Source organism: Callorhinus ursinus, unplaced genomic scaffold (genome assembly GCF_003265705.2).
Source record: "Callorhinus ursinus isolate GAN/ISIS: 27379988/994484 unplaced genomic scaffold, GSC_fseal_2.0 scaffold3, whole genome shotgun sequence".
Lineage (NCBI taxonomy): Eukaryota > Metazoa > Chordata > Mammalia > Carnivora > Otariidae > Callorhinus > Callorhinus ursinus.
The window spans coordinates 86,002,531-86,022,274 of record NW_027397065.1 but is presented as its reverse complement, the minus strand read 5'-3'; the positions used below and the strand labels follow the sequence as shown (position 1 = coordinate 86,022,274).

The 19,744-nt window shown below is 44.9% G+C and overlaps 1 protein-coding gene across 17 annotated transcripts in view; it reads right to left on the bottom strand.

The window, feature by feature from the left end:
* SEMA5A (semaphorin 5A) overlaps positions 1-19,744 on the bottom strand; it is a 478,910-nt gene that overhangs the window by 307,267 nt on the left and 151,899 nt on the right. For 16 of the 17 annotated variants that reach the window (XR_012377654.1, XR_012377655.1, XR_012377662.1 and 13 more), the window contains one exon: positions 13,239-13,436. Coding sequence is in view for 2 of the 17 variants with exons in the window: in XM_073891093.1 (XP_073747194.1) it covers positions 13,239-13,359 (121 nt within the window). In the remaining 15 variants the exon portion in view is untranslated. Of the gene's footprint in view, positions 1-13,238; positions 13,437-17,400; positions 17,665-19,744 lie in introns of those variants that run through there. The other variant, XR_012377659.1, reaches the window with a different exon arrangement.

Here is a 19,744-nt window from a genome sequence, read left to right as displayed (position 1 = left end):
CTTAACTGATTTATATTCTTATCTTTATTTTCTTCTTCCTCCTGTTTACCATAGATTTAATTTGCTTTTTATTACTTCCCTAAGATCCCAAAATCATTGATAACAGATCTTCCTCTATCTCTAATACAAGCAAATGTACGAATTCCTCCCTAAGCTCTGCTTTAACTGCATCCCACAAATTTAGATAATTTGTCCTTTTGTTGTCACTCAGATGAAATACTTTAGAATTTCCCTCTTGATTTGTTCTTTGACCTGTAAGTCACTTAGAATTGTATTGCTTAAAGCCCAACATAATTTTCCATATATCATTCTGTTATTGATTTTTACTTTGATTCTTATGTGCCCATAGATGACACAGGCACGATTTCAGTCCTTTTACATGTACTGAGACTTGATTTATGCTGGTCTGTGTTTGGACTCCCCATCACTGTACTTTGCCTTGGAAACCACTTCCAGTGAACTAAGGCTATCGTAGGACTCATCGTATTTATTTCCTTTGTCTAAGTATCACAGTCCTGCTCTGCCATCCACCTATTGTCCACGATCTGAAAATGTACTTCCTAATATTTTGTCTGGTTTTCTTGTTTACAGCAAGAGGGTAAATCAAATCCCATGTTTCCATTATGGCCAGTTGGTAAAGTCCCACATATCATTTTTCATCTTAAAAATAAAAATCATCTGTTCACCAAATCTTGGTCAAATAATAGATATATAAGACAGAAGCTCTCTGAGAGTCCATACACAATTTCTAAAATTAGTATTAGATGTTATGGTTAAAGACTTGAACATGAAAGAAGAAGCCACACATTCATATATTTTGCTCTGGTTTGCATTTTTAGTCCCCAGAGTACTTAATTTGGATTTCAGATTTATACCCTGATCCATGAATTTATCATGTAAGCTTGTGGTTCCCCACTATGAAATGGAGGATTTATGATTTCCATGCTGGGGCTTTATTTTTGTAGATAAGCTTCTTAAAAGTCGGCCTGACCATTTGGAATTAAGAAATAAAAGCATGCAAATGAGTTCTAAATTTTACTGAATTGTGCTTATTAAATTCTGGCCCATTTTTTTAAAATTCAGAAAATGTTTAAATCTGACTTGAACTATTCGTGTAATGATTTGAAATTTTCCCTTTAACTCGCAAATGAGAAGTTCTCAACATACCTTTGCATTATCCAGTGATTAACATTAAAACCCAGACGGAAGTCACGAAGACCAAATATCCAGATTTCTTGTTTGCTTCGTCACTGCTAGTTCCTCAAATTACTGTGCCTCAAAGAGTTTTCAAAACTTGCTAATTGTTAGGAGTGCTATATGAGTGCTACATTTAAGCTCAAAGGCAGCAAACTCTAATGTCAGATATAATAAGAGGTGGCACTGTGGTCTCTGTACTTCCACATACACACCAACACACACAAACTCCCATTTCTCCTACTCGATACTCTTAAAAAGGTGGCATTATCATCCCCATGCTTTTAAGTGCTAATGGAGGCACTGAATTATTAACTTGCCGAAGTTCACACATTGACTAAGTTACAGGACACAAACCGAAAATCTTGTCTCCTGGCCATACTGCTCTTCCTACTCAACAGCCGGCTAATAATGATCTCAATTAAGGGGGCAAGACCAACTTCTAAGATTTCTCCTTTTATATATAGTAACCTCATACAGTACTGTTTCTTACAAGTCACTAGGGCAATCCTTTCCTTGGCCACTGTTCAAGGGATATTCATATTCAAATTATGTGTCATGCTCCACAGTCCTCTAAAGTATCTGACTGTTCATCTACCCAAAGAGTTCACTGCTTAGATCAACCCCGGTCTAAGCTTAGAGATTCTGAGGCCCTTCAGCAGCTGCCTGTTCCTCTCTTGCTAATATTAATATTGGCCACCTGCTTCCTGGTGTTCAGAGCCACGTCTCTAGTTTTTAGCCTGTTAGGCCACCATGGAAAGAACTTTTCCTTCACCTGGTTCCTAGGACATCTCTGAATATCCCTTCCCCGTCTTATCTTCTGTCTCATCTCTCCAAACTCTATGTACTGACTTACTCCAGGGCTCACTCATTACACCTCTTCTCCTTTCTGTGTACACTCTTTCCCCTAGAGAGCTCAGCCAGACGTATAGATTTAAATGCTATCTGTGTGTTAAGAACTCCCAAATGTCCACCTGTGGCCAAGACTGCTCCTCAGATCTCCAGACTTGTGCGTGCAACTGTTTGACATTTCCACCTGGATGCCAGAGAAGCAGCTCGAGCTTCACATGCCCAAAACTGAGCTCCAATACTCCTTCCAAATGTGGCTTTCCCTTCCTCATCTTCCACTCTTCCAGTTGCTCAAATCGAAGCCCTCAGGGTCCCTCTTGCCCTTCTCTTTCTCTCACAGCATGTACACAATTTGAAAGGAAATGCTTTGGACTTGACTTCCAAAGTAAGCTATATCCAGAACACGACCACTGCTCCGTCTGTCTGCTGCTAACACCCTCATCCAAGCCACTACCACCTCAAGCCTAGATTGTTCACCAGCCCCCACTCTGGTCTCCCAACCCTGCTTCCCACCCAGCCACCTGCCATTCGCTCCATCCTCAGCACAGCATACAGCACAATCCTTCCAAGTCATGTTAGATCCCATCAGCCCTCTACAGCAAATCTCCCAGTGGCTTCCCATCTCACTCAAGATAAAAACCAAAATTCTTAAAGGCCCTACAGGGTCTGGTCCCTGTTATCTTTCTGACCTCATCTCCATTACTCTCCCCCCAATATTCACTCCACTCTGGTCATTCTAGCCTCCCTGCTGTTCCCCAAACTTACCAAGCATGATCCCACCCCAGGGCCTTTGCACTTGCCCTTCCCTCTACCTGGACCACTGTTTTCTCAGTTATCCCCCTGGCTTGCCCCTCACCTCCTTTAAGTCTAGACTCAATGCTTCCTGCTGTATGCATCATAATCCATCCAGAAAAACAGAAACCACCCTAGGTAGCTCAAACAGAGAAAATTCAACACAGGGAATTCATTGCAAAGACAATGTGAAAACTAAAAAAGCAAAAGGATGAAGGACTGGCTGGGCCTGAGAAAGCCAAACGGGAGAATGCATGACCCACAGAGACGAGCAGCTCTAACAGGCTGGGCTGGAGCCCATAAGCATGTACGGGCTGCTATGCTCTTGGCCAGCGGCTCTGACGCAAGTGGCAATGGCCAGAAAGTGCTGCCTCACTCCTGGGCGGCACTCAGCGACTGGAGGCATGAACGTGGCCTTCCCTGGTCCTCTCCACCTCCCACTGCCTCCTCCCATCCACACATCCCAACAGGAGCCCCGCGGGCCCGGGAGCCTGAGAAATCTTTCAGACGCCCTGACCCATCACACAGAGCAGAATAAAAAGGGGCAAGTGTGTGTCTTCAAGGCAACGGGTAAATGTCAGGCGCCCCCGGCTCCCTCAATGAAGCGGCACGACCCCTCCCATACTGAACTCATTCCCTGCTCTCCATCTCTCCTCAGCCCTTACGTGGCCCACTCTGCCTTATACCATCTTATTCTTGCCTGTTCCCCTTCGGAGAATGTAAACTCAGTGCACCCCAAGATCGCCACCTGTTTTGTTTACTGGGGTAACCCCAGGGACCGGAACCAGCCCATAATAGGCGCTCCATAACAGGCGCTCCGTAAATATCGATTAAATTATTAACGAACTGGACCCTGCTTTTATCTCCAAACAAGCAGAAGCTAAAACACTCCTGCGTCCTGAAGCCAGGGAATCGGGTGGCACAAAATTAAAAAAAAAAAAAATTTAAAAATTAAAAAAAGGAGAACGACAATCGTTAATCGTTCATCTGGGAGCTACCACAAGCACTCTGCTAGCCTGGTATCGGGGCCCCACTTTATTGATTTTATTTAATAGGGTTTGTGGTCTCTCTAACATGCAGCCCAGACGTCCGTTCAAGGTGGGAATGACCAAACAAGTTTTACCACAACTTTGTCAACAGGGCGGACTGGAGGAACGTAGCCATTCCCACACAGCACACAACGTCACACAACATGTGTGATTAGGCTCTCTGAGGCCACCCCTGAGTCACAGAGGGAAATGGGAAAGCAAGGGATAAATTAAGGAATAACTCCTCCTATAAAGCCAGAGTCTGTTTCTGGACCTTCTTCACCCCACACTAAGAAAGCTTCAGGAAATGAAAGGTTAGTGTGATGATTAAATTAGTAAACAAACTAAATTTAGAAACCTCGACGGAGTCCCTTCCGTGTCATCAATATTCTAGGTCATCAGTAACAGGAAAATGTCAGCACCACTGTCTGCTGGAGATGGGACAATGCTTCGTCTCTCCAATGTAACCATGGCTGCTTGCCTTGCCTTGATATTAGAGTAAGACAAGAGAAGCAAAATCCAAGAAGAATACTGCCTCATTAAAACTTTATTCACTCTATATTTACTCTTCAGCTCTTACTTCATATATAAAATAAGGACACGATTTTTCTCTACCTTCAGTGTGAGAACGGATGAAGGGCCCACTTAATGCTTAGAAAGACTAGAATATGCCTACAGATAAATAAAATATAGTAACACACCATCTGGGGCCAAATGAAATGACTGCTTTAAATCAGAATCCTGACAAGAACGTTACAAAATCTTATTCCCCAGTTTTAATGCAATCACAGTGCACTATTTCACTTATAAGCCGTTCCATTTGTAGCCTTAAAATAATAGAAACTATTTCCCCACCTAGACAAATCAGTCAAAACACTTGAAACTTTTATCTCGAGATACAATATAGATGTTCAATCTTATTCATAATTTCATTAGTGGCCTTAGAACACAAAATATAATACAGAAGTTATTAATTATTCTCAAAACTCAATAAACCATTTTCATCAGAACCCAATCGTTATTTGTAAAAACAAAAACAAAAAACAAATGAAACAGGCAATAGGGACTCTCTCAGCTCTCATCAGTCAAAGACCAATAATGACATAAAAGTTCAATGTAGCAGGGCACCTGGGTGGCTCAGTCGGCTAAGCATCTGCCTTCAGCTCAGGTCATGATCCCGGGTTCCTGGGATCAAGCCCCGCATCGGGCTCCCTGCTCAGTGGGGAGTCTGCTTCTCCCTCTGACCCTCCCCCTGTTCATGCTCTCTCTCTCTCTCTCTCTCTCTCTCAAATAAATAAATAAATAAAATCTTTAAAAAAAAAAGTTCAATGTAGGTATTGGAACCAAATTACCCGTGAGTAACACATGGTGGTTTTACATTTCATTTCTTCTAACACTTACGTGCCCTCGTGAAGGATCATGATATACCTATATTATAGAGTTGAAAAGTTGTGTATTTTTTTAAATATTCCATTTTTCAGATAGCACCCTAGCACCAGACTTGAAAATAAAAAATGTATTCCCAAATGCAGTTTTTAACGTACAAAACAGGCAGAGTGCCTGTACCTTAGTGTCTTCGCTTGCAAACAGGTTGGAATATTTTGCCCCTGTGATTTTGACAGTGCGTTACATGAACCATTCAGTCATATGCATGATAACAAAAGTCAAATTATTTATGGAACCAAGAACTTGTAAGGATCCATAACAACACTCTTCCTCCCCAAATAAACTCACAGGAGGGTAACTCATATCCTGTTATCAAACCAGAAAGAATCACACTTGGTTTATGTAGGTTTTACATTTCACAAAGAAAAGCAATGCCTTCAAGACAGTTTTCCCCCAGTTAGCAGGGTCCCCCCATACCTATACTCTAATCAGATTCATATGAAAACATTCAAACTAAACACTGAAATGAATTTCACACCATCCCTTTTTAATTAAAATAAATTTTCCTAATTCTTCCTTGGAGACAGTAGGCCAGTGTCACACAATCACACACATGTATGGCTTATAAAGGTCAAGTGGCCAATCTGAGACTAGATGAATGGGGAGGAAACACTCGAAGGAATTTCAATCCAGGCTTAGGTACTCAAAGACTCTCAAGTCTCTAAAATCTTCTGGGAAACAGAAATCATCTGCCGCAGCCCTTCCTGTAGGGATGAGGGTCCAGGTCCGAGAGAAGGGGTGCGACCCAGCCAGGGCCATGACACCACAGGACTGACTGGGGCACTGGACCCCAGAACGCCAAAACCCAGAAGAGAAATGGAGCGCCGTGGGACACGTGGAGCCATGGCACAGAAATGAGGCCTTTGGCTCCCTTCTGGCATCCCCATCCTTGGGCCTTGGAGGGTAACGGAGGCTGCCCAGGCTACACCTTCCTCAGCCCCACGGGGAGAACGTGGCACAGCAAGCAAGGCAGGGGCCCCAGGGACGGTGAGGCAGCCACGGGACAAGCACAACTGGCAGGACAGCGGGCAGGAACGGCGGCTAATGGGGTGGCAGGACGTGTGTACATGGCCACCCTCCAGACTGGAAGAAAGACAGCCTCTCTCCGAGGTGGGAGGAGGCTGCAGGTCCCGGTAAGTGAACCCGAAGAAGACAGTCACAAAGTATGTCACTGACTATCATTGCCAACATTTAACAATTCAGTGCTTCCAACCACACACACAAACCACTGGAAAGTATGATTCAAAAGAAAAATGCAGCATTTGTGAAAAGTATCTATACTGTGGTATGAGACTAGAACCCAAGTTCAAAATCTGATGCCGTACCCTTGTCATCGTGGTTCCTTCAATCACCGAAGACTACCCGTGGAGATAAAGACAGTTGTTCAAACGCGAGGGCCAGTGCCGCTCCCAGGGCTGTCCCGGGGATGGCCCAAGCTGGAACACCAGTCCCTCACATGCCCCTCCCAAGATCGGGAGCCAAATGTGCTAATCCCCTATGAAGCATGCATACAACTCTCTCCAAAGTTCCAAACCAAATCTCCGGCCAATCGGTGAATCCGTTAAGTAGGAAGGCAATCAATGGGAACACCACAGAGTCAGAGATCAAGATCTCGGGGACCCGAGAGTGGAATTTATAGCGCCTCACCTGATTCCACAGGCAGAGAAGTCGTCTTCGTAATCATGAATAGAAGCACTACCGGCTACGGCACTGAAGAAAGGCGCCCGAGGCAAAGAAAGCCTAAGTGTGGCATGACTCACCCCACGGGTGGTCTTCCTCTGTGCCTACTGTGGAATCGTTCCCCATAAACCAATCCCTATAGGTGGAGCACAATCTAAATAGCAAGCATGCTGGGTAAACTTTAATCAATAAACAAACAAAGCCAGAATATGGCACCATTGCCTTAAGTGGACATTAAACATTTAAAACTCGTTTCAGAGACGGTTATGAGACTCAGGAAGCATGCTGAGAAACATGCTGTCTTAAAGGGTCACTATTTTTTCCCTCTTTATTGGAACAGACATTTAAGCAAACGACAAGGACAGAAGTGTAAATGGTGTGTCTGCAACGGGTCAGGGTGTTTTAGCAGCCCCTCCACGATCAAGGATAAATGTTCCAGAACATGCAGTCGAGGGAATAACCTTGCAAACACAGCAAGCTGTTAGAGTGTGCTGAGCAATGAACTCTGCTAGACAAGAGAAGGCCCACGGTGGCAAATATTTTACCGAGGATGGGGGGGTGGGGAGATCCTGCCAACATCTTCCACCTACCCGGGTAAATCGAAGCAAGACTTCAATAAAACGTGCTTCGTTGTATCCAGACGGGACTGTAGCATCTGGTCCACTTCATTAGGAATCTCTTGTGCAGAGTGCCTCCAATGTACAACATTAAATCATGAAGTTTTAAGTGTATGCAGAAATCAAGATTTTAAAAGTCAAGATTACCCAGTCCTGCCTTTATTTCTCCAGCGTTCCACCCTGCTTTCTTAAACGTTCTCGTAGAGCCGCGCTTCACACAGAAGTGTTCATGTAGCACACCAGTGGCCACCTGCTCAGCGGCAACATCAGCCGTTTCAAGGACTAGCTGGGCTCCTAACACCCCCCCAGGGAATCTCTGGTGCATATTGTGATTAACAGCCTCACCCCTTCTTCGGAGAAGCCCTTCCTTCCTAAAGCCCCCATGCTCTCCGCCCATGGCCTGCCTACTTCTTCTCAGCTGAGATGCAGAGATGGAGGTCCTCGGGGACCCCTTCCCCTTGCAGCCACCCCCACCCACGTACGTTCTTGCCTCCTGGGTGCCTCAGCCTCCCTCCCTCCCGACTCACTGGCGGTGGGGTCTGCTTCCTGTAAATTAATCTCCCACCTGTGCCCAGTATCCTATCCCCTCCTACGGCCCTGGGGACTCTGTCTAATCAATTATCTCCTCCTCTCTTCAGCCTCTTCCTTCACCTGGCCTTTCCCCATCACCACTTAAGGATGATTAAGTAATGCTCTCTTAAAAGCTGTCCCCTGCTCTCACATCCCTGCTGGCTGAGTCAATAACTGTCTCCTTTTATATCTCTTCCTTCCCCTCACATTTGTTTCTCTGCTCATTACCATCTAGGTTCTTCCCCCAGCCCTGCCCTGAAACTGCTCTGATGTATGCCATTGCTTACAGGTTTAATTGTGTTCCTCCAAAAAAGATACATCGAAGGCCAAACCTTAGTATCTTTGAATGTGACCTTACTTGGAAAGAGGGTCTTTTCAGATATAATTAGTTAAAATGAGATCATGCTGGGGGAGGGTGAGCCCTACATCCAATATGACCAGTGTCTTTATAAAAAGAGGAGAAGACAAAAAGACAGGCACACCGAGAGAATGCCGTGTGGGTACAGACTCAGGCTGGAGGGATGCGCCTACTAGCCTGAGACCGCCAAGGACTGCGGACTAGTCCCGGAAGTTAAGAAGAGGCAGGGAAGGATTCTTCCCTAGAGCTGTCAGAGAAAGCACGGCCCTGCTGACACCTTGGTTTCTTTTTTTCTTTTTCTTTTTCTTTTTTTTTTTTTTTTTTACTTCTAGCCTCCAGAACTATGAGAGAAAATATTTCTGTTGTTTTAAGTCACCCCCTTTGTCTTATTTTGTTAGAGCAAACCTAAGAAACTAATACACAGATCATAGGACTTTCAGTGCCTCCCTCCAGGAAAGTCCTGGACAAACCAGGATGACTTTGTCACTCTGCCCTCTGGCCCACGTCAGCCTCGAACTCTGCATCATCCAATGCTTGGAGGGATGCCTCTCCCTTCTTGGATCCCATGATGCCTTGCTCTCAGCCAGAGAGCCCATCTAACAGCGGGTAGGAACTCAGCTTTTCTCAATCTAAAATCATCATTTTCCATTCCCCTTCTTTATGCCATATGGAATCAACAGCCAAGAACTTGGGGATCATACTCAGCACCTCCTTCTCCCTCCTGTCCTACATCCATGAAATCATCAACACCTCCTACGCATTTCTAGAATTCACCTAATTCTTTACATTTCTGCTACCATCCCTTTAGCTTAGTGCCTCATGACCGCTCGCTCTGATCACAGAGGCAACCTCAGGATGGGCTCTCCCTGCTGCCTTTGCCGTTCTGAACACGGAACCTGTCCAGATGGGGGAGCTTCTTTTTTTTTTTTTTTCTTAGATTTATTTATTTATTTTGAGAGCGTGAGAATGAGAGAGAGAGAGAGAGCACATGAGAGGGGGGAGGGTCAGAGGGAGAAGCAGGCTCCTCGCCGAGCAGGGAGCCCGATGCGGGACTCGATCCCGGGACTCCAGGATCATGGCCTGAGCCGAAGGCAGTCACCCAACCCACCGAGCCACCCAGGCGCCCCAGATGGGGGAGCTTCTTTAGGGGCCTTCAGATGCCAGACAGTACTGAACCCCTACAACTACTTTAGCCTCACCTCCCTCCACCTCCTCCCCATAACCCAAATGAAGATTTCATAGCTTACCCTACAGGAGACTTGCCAGGACCTGCTACGCTCCTCTCCCGCACTTGCTCTTTTCCTCTCCCCGAGACACCTGTCCATTCATCAGACTCATAAACACCTTCTAACAATCATTTTGGACTCAGTTGTGCTGTTGCCTCATTCTAGAAACCTGTAACAACTCTCCTAAAAGCCAGGCTCTCTGGTTCAGATGCCCCTCTCCTGGGCTCCCACCGCACCCAGCCAAGACACCTGTGAGGACCCTTAATAGAATGTAATGCAATGTTCCTTTGGGCTTATATTCCTCGAGATATTCTAAACCCTTAATGGGGACCGTGTTTTTTGCTCTATCTCCTCAATATTTAGTACAAACCATGGTACGTAACAGGCACCTGTTAAATGTTTGTAAAACATTTGCTCCAACTTAAACATATGCAAGTTAAAATTATGCCATAGTTTGTAAATGTACAAACTATGGGATCAGCAAATCCCAAAGAGTGATAGTACACTCCACTGGAAAGGGCAGTGGAAAACAGATCCTCATACCCAGGGGGAACGAGAATACAAAATGGCGCAACCTTCATGAAAGGGAACTGGGCAATATCTAGCCAAACCACATGTGCATTTGTCCTTTGACCTAGCAATCCCACTGCTAGGATTCTCTTCCAGTGGTACACTTGTAAAGGATTAAGAGATGTCTGCAGTAGGCATTACTCATCATAACACTACCCACGACCACAAAGGACAGAAAATACCCTACACATCTCCCAGTGGGGAGTTGCTGAGTACCCTATGGTTCATCACACGATGGAGAGCTATGTGCTCTGAAAAGGAGTGGCATGGATTCTGCCACTAGAGAGTGGACTCCAGGATATACCACCATGTCAAAAAAAAAAATGCTAGACTGAGAAAAGAAGCATGGACCTTAAAATATAAGTAAAAGGTCAGCTGAGAGCAGAGAGAGGGAACGGAGTAGAGAAAACACACGTGAAGGCAGTTTCTCCGAACATTCCTTGTTTTCATTAATGAAACTCTTCAACACTACATAATAAGGTAAAATTTTTTTAAATTTCTAAAAATCAAAAGGGAAATTAAACACATGAAACGAACCAGGTTTCGAGTTGGCAGCATAACCATGCAGAAGGAAATTCCTTCAACTGAAGTAACTGCTTTAGTTTCCCAAGGACATTGGTAGTCCCAGGACTAAAAGAAGAGAAGCAGACCATCTTATAGCGCTTTGAGTCGTCAAAAACGACTAGAGTTGCTTGACTCTCTCTGAAACGATGCAGGGTCTACTGCAGGAAAAGGCAAACGAATGACCGTGTTGGCAACAGAGACTCAGGATTCTGTGCCCGGGACAAAAAGACACAGACAGAAAGTAGAAGAGGTTCAGAAAAGCCCTAACGTCTTGGAGATGAACTGGAAGCATCCAGAGGAATTATGGTGCCATCTAAAAAATTTTTCCTGAGCTCTGTACACTGAAAAGACCCAACACTGGGGACGTCCGTGCTTAAATCAGCCCAAAACGGCTGATTCTCAGGTCTACGGAAGGAAGCAGCTGAGAAGAATCAAGAACATCTTGCTGTCCCAGAGAGTAGGCAAGCTGGCAAAGGCGACCTGGGTTATGTCAGAATCGTTCAGAAGCCCACTTGAAGAGGCTTCCACAGGCTTAAAATGAGATGATTTCACCCCCTATAAGCATCAAAACTGCAACTGCCTGAAATAATTCAAATGTTAAAAATCCATATATTAACAATGATTCTAATAACCAAAATAAGAAAACAAGACAAAACAAAAAGTAAACATAACATCTTAATTGCTCCCTTTGGATAATGTTAGAGAACCAACTAACTAGTCTTTAAAAAAACAAAAAAAAAACTAGGAAAGCGAAGGAAAGGACAAAAGCATCAATTCTGACTTTTCTATACGAGCTGTAGCCTCAGGATATTCAAATAGTTGATAAGGGAAAGTTACCTTATACAGAAATATTCTTGCTATTAAATGAAGAAAGAATAATAAAATTAGGAAATCCCAGCTCTACACCATTGAAGGAATCAGTAGATTCCGGCCGTGATCATCACTGACTGCTAATTTCACACCACACAAGACTTGCCTTCCTACAGAAGGACACGGTAGCATCCGTGCCACAGGGGAGACAGAAAGATTCAAACCTGAATCGAAGCCTCCTCTTGATACTACCATGAATTCACACAAATATTCGAGACAGAACATTTGAACACCAAGGGGATGCACGTGGCAAAATCCAGACTGTGGGAAATGCTAAAGGACAAAGAGCTCGGATTTCTTCTGTAACTAATTTGCAAAGGAAGCAACAACCACAACAAAACAGAAGACCAACCAACTGAAGTGCATGAGCTCCATTTAGATCCTGATTCAACCCAATGTGTTAACAACAACAACAACAAAAAAACGCAGCAGCATTCATGAGACCATCAGGGCTCTCACAATACTCACCGAATGTCAGGTGATTTTATGGAATTGGGTTTGGGTTTTTTGGTTTTTGGTTTTGGGATTTTTTTGCATTTTTTGTCTGATGCAATAATGGCACTGGGAATTCCCTTTCTTTCATAACCATGAACTGAAATATTATAGATACAATTATATGATTTTTTGAATTTGCTTCAGAATAATTTGATGGGTGTGGGGTGGAGCATGCACGGCGATTTAAAGGAAAAAAGGCGGGACATGAATTAATAAATGTTGGGTTGGGTGTTCCTTAGATTATTCTTTCTATTTTTGCAGATATTTGAAATTTTTCATGATACAAAGTTTAAAACATAAAGCTATTTATTGGATGAATTATTAAAATATAATGTCTGATTAATTATAGTTGGCTTGGTAATAAAACTGTAAGTTCCTTGAGGACAGGGACAAAGACTAATTTATTTTTCATCCTGAAGGCTTAGAGTACCCAGGGTAGAGAGAGCCCTAAATAAATTTTGATAAATAAAAGAAAAAAATGACTGGGTACACATACTAGGTAATTAATCCTACAGATCCACTGACATTCTTAAGACACCAGATCAATTCTGTCTGCCATGCAGTGTGAGATAGAGAGACCAAGGCGTTAAGTTTTGTGGTAAGACTAAGGCTTTGTTGGGAAACGCTGAAGTGAATTCTTTTGTTACTTGGTTTTATTATTATTTATGTAGACCACATTTTTAGCCCCTGGTTCGAATGCCTAGGAGGCTCGCAGCACCTTTAAATAAAGGCGGCCTCAACAATGGGATTTTCTCCCCGTAATAACTCCAATTTTGAATTCTTCTCGAGATTGTAGTGATCAGTTTCGGAAGAGGAGGTTCTTGCAATGGAGGATTTTGTACCTGTGCTTCTATTTTAAACAATGCCTAAAACACGAGTCACGGAATGATAGAGCAATAACCATTGCTATTCTCTATCACTGAGCATGGAAAATGCATGTAAGTGATACCCTTGCAGTCCGAGGGTGCCTGCCCCTCACCTTTATAGGAAATGACCGGGTGCTCCGCTCTCTGGCACTGAGATGCGTCCGTTTCCGGCTGGGCGAGTCTCCACCACCCCAGGCTGGAGAACAGCCATGCAATGACGCAGGTCCCCTTCATGGTGGGCAGACGGCCTTGGACTCTGGGCACTTGTCTTCTAACCAGAAGCTCGTCTTCCTGTCATGTGGGGCAAGGGCCTAAAACACACAAAAGAGAACAATTTGATGACTGTGAGTTCAGGTTCTCTGGTGGGTGGCCTTTTAGTTAAGCCTCATCACTATCTTTAAAAAAGGAGAGCCTCCGAGGGCTTGGACAAACGTACCTTTTTCTAGGTGGTACTTCAAATACATGTGAGTACGTTTTGGTACAGACCTCTCCTCCTGCACATAATTTTATGAAATAACCCATTTATTATAAAAGGAGAAATGTTCAAGTTTAACCTGTACCAAGTCATCACTTCTGAAAAAAGCAGTTTAATAGCTGTGACCACTGATGGTTTTTCCCTTAGAATATCTTCCTCGCCCCCTCGCGCTAGCACAGATCCATGCGTGGAAACCCTGAGGATTCCCTACCCTTCCCTTTTTGACATCCAAAGCCCCTGTTTAGTAACACCGTGACCACTGTCTTCCCCCACTAACCTGATATTATGCTACCCAACTCTTAAAAACTGCCCATATTTGGCGAATGTATCCTTTGAAATTTATAGATGACCTGCCTGCAAAGCTTCTGGCTCGAAATCCAGCATGAATCAAATAAAAAGCCATAGTGAGCACCTACTGGGTGAAATGAAATTGCAAGGCTGGGAGCTGGGAGAATCTAGAGATTATGAATAATTTAGAAGATTAATAAGCTTTAAAATAAGATGGGCTTGTAAAAATAACTGTAAGCCAAGCCATTAGAAAAGCGTGGAAAGGGGCAGAAGTGTTTTACGACTTAGGAGAGCACCACCACCATTTAGAGGAACCCAGGTGGGTCCCGTGCAGAGCTCACATTTGGGTTTCATACTGAAGAATAAAGAGGATTTCAACAGATGGAGGATTCTGAAGTGCGTTTCATGCCAAGGGAAGGGGGATGAAGACGTGCTCCTGAGGAAGGAGGCGGTAATAACAGTTTGGGGAACAGTTTACTGTACTTGAGCCAGATCCCAGGAGATACAGAGGAGAGTTAGTGGGAAGCAGTTTAGACAGGGGCTTGGGTTAAGATCTGGAAGGGGCCCCACACCAAGGTGTGAGGTCTCTATTTCTAGTCAACAAGCTACCATGGTAGAGTAACTGCAGAAGAAACATAAAGGGTTGTTCTCAGAATAGTGTATGCAGGAAATTGGATAGAGAGGAGCATAAAGACAGAGAAGTTAATTTGAACCTACAGTAACTATTCAGGAGAGAAATAAATGAAGCTGTGACTTTGGGTGTTATCGATGTGAATAAAAATTCAGGCAAGCACAGCAAACACTCAGTGTGATGGGAAAGGGGAAGTATGGCAAACTGTACATGGCCACAGCTTCTTCGACCCATGAAAGCCGGGTTTATGCCCATTCTCTTGAATCTGGATTGGCTCTGTAACTGCTTTGTTCATTCGAATTTAACTAAAGTGATGGCTTGCTAGTTTCCAAGCCCAGACCCTAAGAGCCTGGCAATTTCCACTTCCTGTCCCTTAGAACACATTCTCTACAGGGCTAAGAAACCAGGATCAGAAGTCCCAACTAGCCGAGACAGCCATGTCACAGAGGCCACATACGGGGACTCCCGGGGACATTTCCCCCTGAGGCCAGCTTCCCAGCCATCCCCACCAAAGCACTTGATATGTGAGTAAAGCTGAAACCCACCGAGTAACTTCAGTATCACAAGAGCAAAAGAATCACCCAGTTGAGCCCTGCCCAAATTCCTAACCTCCAAAGTATGAAGTATAACAAAATGGCGGTCGTTTTAATCTGCTACATTTGGGGCAAAAGAAAACAAAGAGGCACAGACTCAAGACAGAAAATACAAGTGACCATAAGAGCAGTAATGCCCCTCATTTAAATATCATAATCAACAGAAGAACTTTATTTAGATGAGAATATGATCATTCAGTTTCACATGTGGAGTTTAAGATGCTGAGAGTACATTTAAGGGAAGGCAGCAGGCTGCTGCAAATCCAGGTTGGGTGCTCAGAAAAACAGGAATTCAGAGACAGCACTGGAGGTTTGGAATGTTTACATTCTGGATGGGGCTAAGCTTCACCAGGGGTAAGCAGGGAAGCAAAAGAAAGGGTTAAAGAGAACCACCTACTGGGAAACTGTAACTGAACAAGAGACCCCCACAAAGAGAAGGAAAACGGAGATGGAGCACCAAGGGCACAGGGCGACACAGAAATCCAGTAGGACTGGAGAACAGACATTACACAATTTTATTTTCATTTTTTAAAGACTGAGTTGTTTATTTTAGAGAGGGAGTGGTGGGGGGCGGGGCAAACGAGAGGCTCTTCATCACAACAAGGAGATCTGGACCAGGGGCACCAGTCCGACGGACGGGGGCGCTACCTGGTCTCGACCGCGAGACCCAGCGCAGGTCAACCAGGAGCTAAGAGCAAATTCTTCCCTTGCACGTAATTCTTCCATGTGTCAACACAGAGAGACCCGCTGCCCGTGGACCTACCCTACACTGCCCGTAGCCCTCCCTCCTGTCTCCAGCCTGACACGGCCACCTCCGGAAGGAAAGGGAGAGAAAAACCACACAAGCGCCTAGAACGTGCCTTCCCTGGGACCCGGAAAGTGACAATTAGAGAAGCGGGACATGCCCTGTCAAGTGAAAGAGCAGCTAAAATAGGACACGGAGGTCGAGTGGTGAGGAGACAAAATTACAGGCTGGTCGCGTTAACCGAAGGAAAGCGGATTTAATGAGAACAGGTGATTTTTAGAAGTTTGTAATTTTCAGGCTATAACATGCTACCTCTTTTCTCAAAATAAAGACACTATAAACAGCCGTTCCCGGGAAGGTGCCAGGGAAGGGCATTCAGTCTTCACTTAGAGTGGGCTTTTCTCAGACGCAACCCGGGGAGGCTGATTCCTTGAATGTCTTCTCCTCCGCATAGCGCAGATCTCAAGAGCAGGTCCCTCCATCCTGGACTCGGCAATTCTAACTTCCCCTGAATAAAATAACGCTCTTGCCTCTTGGGCGGGGGCATATTTATACCAGGGCTTTGAGTGCACATTCTCAGCACTACTGACAATTAGAGCCAGACAATCATTTGTCCTGGTAGCTGCCCTATGTATTTAACAGCATCCCTGGTCTCTACCCGCTCAATGCCAGTATCGCCCCTGGCCCCACGTGCGCCAACCAAAATTGCCTCCATTGCCAAATCACCCCCGGTTGAGAACTTCTGATTTATATGGATCATAATCCCTCATCTCTTTAGAAATCGGACAAGCTGTCATCACTTGAAAGTTTATTTTAAAATACTTAACATAAATCATCCAACTGACTTTGTATTGACTCATTTCAGCAAAACTCCAATAAAAATGAATGTCCCGTTAATTACGACTACTTGCTTCGCTGGGGAGATACATTAGGAAGGAACTTTCAAAGGATCAATTTCAATAAAAGTTGTTCTGGTGTCATCCTAGGCACCTCTGGAAAATTCAAAATATATTAGGTAATTTCATGCTAAATAAGTGATTTTGCCAATAGACAGATGCAGCACAACAGGCTGGTTTGGGCTACAAAATAAAACGTTTTTGTTGCATCTACTGTAAAATCCCTGAAGCCTCCCTTTTAGTTTCCTGATGTGGGAGGAACCCCCTATAAGCTCCATCTAAATAAGCAAAACTCTGTATATAAGTGTTTGTGCAATAAATAACATTTCCCATTCACACCCACACTGCAAACGAGGAGGCTTTGGTGAAAAAATGACTATTCCTTTTAGTCTAAAAAAAAAAAAAAAAAAAATGCTGTCAGATAAAAAAGAAATCCAAAGAATGAAAGCTTACACAAAAAGTTTTGCTTAGGGAACAAAGTCTAACCAGTTATTAATAAAAACAGACCGAAAATAAGCTTAATGTACTTCTGGGCAGGGGAAGCAGTGTTTCTTTCCTCTGAGCTCCAGACCTACTATACGTTTGGAAGCGGCCAGACCCGCTGGAGCAATTCAGAATCCACAGAAACCCTCCGGCCCAGCTCCTACCTGCTGGCTTGAAGGACTTTCATGGGAGAGACGATGCCTGAGTCGGGCAGGGCACAGAGCCACCGAGCTGACCGAGAGGGTTCAGGTAGCCGGGCCCCACGCCTGCCTGCCTGCTTGCCTGCCTTCAGCCCAGCTGTCCTTGTATCAAAGGGCTGAGGCTGCATGGGGGCCTCTTCACTGTGAGCAGCCAGTCCGTGGAACAGGAGAAACACCAGTGTCAGGACAGGTAGGAGGGGATGGACAGACACCTCTTTCTGCAAGGTTGACGTGTCATCGATCTTTCCACCTCTTGGCCCTATTCCAAGGCTCACCCAGAGACTAAGTCCCAGCCCAGAGTGAAAGCAACATTCCACTACCCAGCAGCCCGACACCCCCTGGCACGGCCAAATACGGTGTCACGCGATCATCCTCTGCTGCGAGGTAAACAGCCCTGCCCTATTCAAAAACCCTCAGGATTCCTTAGAGGCTTTCCAAGGGAAGGAGGGTGCCCTTTCACCCACAACCCGTCCGCTAATGCCACAGCCACTCCTCCCACTGCAAAGGCTTCCCGCCAGCCTCCCCGGCCTTAAGCAGGGTCCTCAGAGGAAGCCTGGCACACACATCAGTTCCTCGGCTGGTGCCACGGGCCACGGGCCCCGGGCCGGCCCCGAGTCCACAACGCCAAGGTTCAGGCTGGTTCCCCCTTCTGCGCACACAGCGGTCGCCCACCGCAGCCCACACGGCGGCTCCCTTGGGGGAACGACGGGCTACCAATGACAGAACCCACTTCCCCATCACTGCTTGCATGGAGGCTCACACGACCTGTCCGGTTTCTGAGTTTGACTTATTTCATTATGGACTGAACACATCATGACGGTCCTGAAGTCTGTGCGTTCCAACATGCCCACCCGGCCGTCCGCGTGAATCAGGAATGGCACGGCCAACATTCTATTTAGCATTTAGAATTCACCCATCCCTTGCCCTGAGCAAACAGCAGGAGGTGGTTTGTGCTGTCCCCTGGCACGTGAGACAGGAAATGAGTCAACAACCCACTGAATTTGAGGTGAAGGGGAGGTGAGGTCACTCTGCAGTTGAGAAGGCAGAGGCTCAGCCTGGGTCAAGGGTCCTACAGGTGAATGAATCTAAGACCACGGGAGGGAGGGGTGGCCTCCAGCCAACCACACTCAAGGGGGTCACCTGTGCTCAAGTCCCAGCCCTCTGACACAGCGGGGCCAAGAGGCAGAGGCCAGAGTCCACGCAAGAACTGTCAAGCAAGTGAACGTCTACCTCTTGATAACCGTCACCCAGAAGTCGGAGTGAAGTCTCAGGAAACACAGGAGAAAGAAGACAGAAGCCATGGAGTCTAAAGAGGTTCCAGCTACAGTGTTCAGAAAAGAGGAATGAGTAGATGATCCAGGAGGACCAAAGCGCGGGCTGTGTTCAGGGCTGGAAGGCACGTATCTCGAATGAATCCATGGTCTCTCTTTACAATAGTTATCAGATGTTCTAGGCGCTGAGCAGGAAATGGGATTAAATGAAGAACCAGTAAAACAATAAACTTACGTTAATCACGATGCTGGAGTAAATAGATTCTTCTAACCTTTTGCAAAACCAATAACTGAACATTTTATTCTTTGGGAAATAAAGTGAAATTAAAGCTCTCTTGTTATTGAGTTGAGTCATGACGAGAATCAGGATGTTCCCCAAACATACCGCCTTTTTGATTGTTAACATACATTTTTGGGGTTAAAATTTTTATATTATTTTAACACATGTACCTTGACTGCCAAGTTTCAGCCAAAAAAGACTGAACGTAAATGACTCAGAGAAACGTTTTAGGAACGTGTTAATGAAAACACGGACTGCCCGGACATACGGGAGCAGCACTGGTGGCCACCTTCAGGTGACTGGATAAGAAGTTGGCTCTGTTACTCATAGATTGTTATCCTATCTGAACGGAGATGAGATGGCATTTGATGACTATACAAAATGACCTCATGATATAAATTGGGAAAAAGCAAACATTAAACGATTTTATACATTTCAATAATGGTTCGGCTCCAGTGACCTTGTTTTATATCTCTCTTCAAAGGGAACTGTTATTACCGTTTTGCCTTTTTCCCCTTGTTTAGCTCCAGATCGCCTGGAGGAACCATAAAAATAAATGAAGTCCATTAGATAAAATTATTATTTACACAAAGGCAATATTAATTTTATCTGTCAGCAGGTTTTAAAACTAAGTGAAAGTTCACTCAATCCACTTCTGTGCTAGCTAAAGCAACCAGAAGCCCGAAAGCAAGAGAGAGAGAGAGGAAGGAAGGAAGGAAGGAAGGAAGGAAGGAAGGAAGGAAGGAAGGAGGGAGGG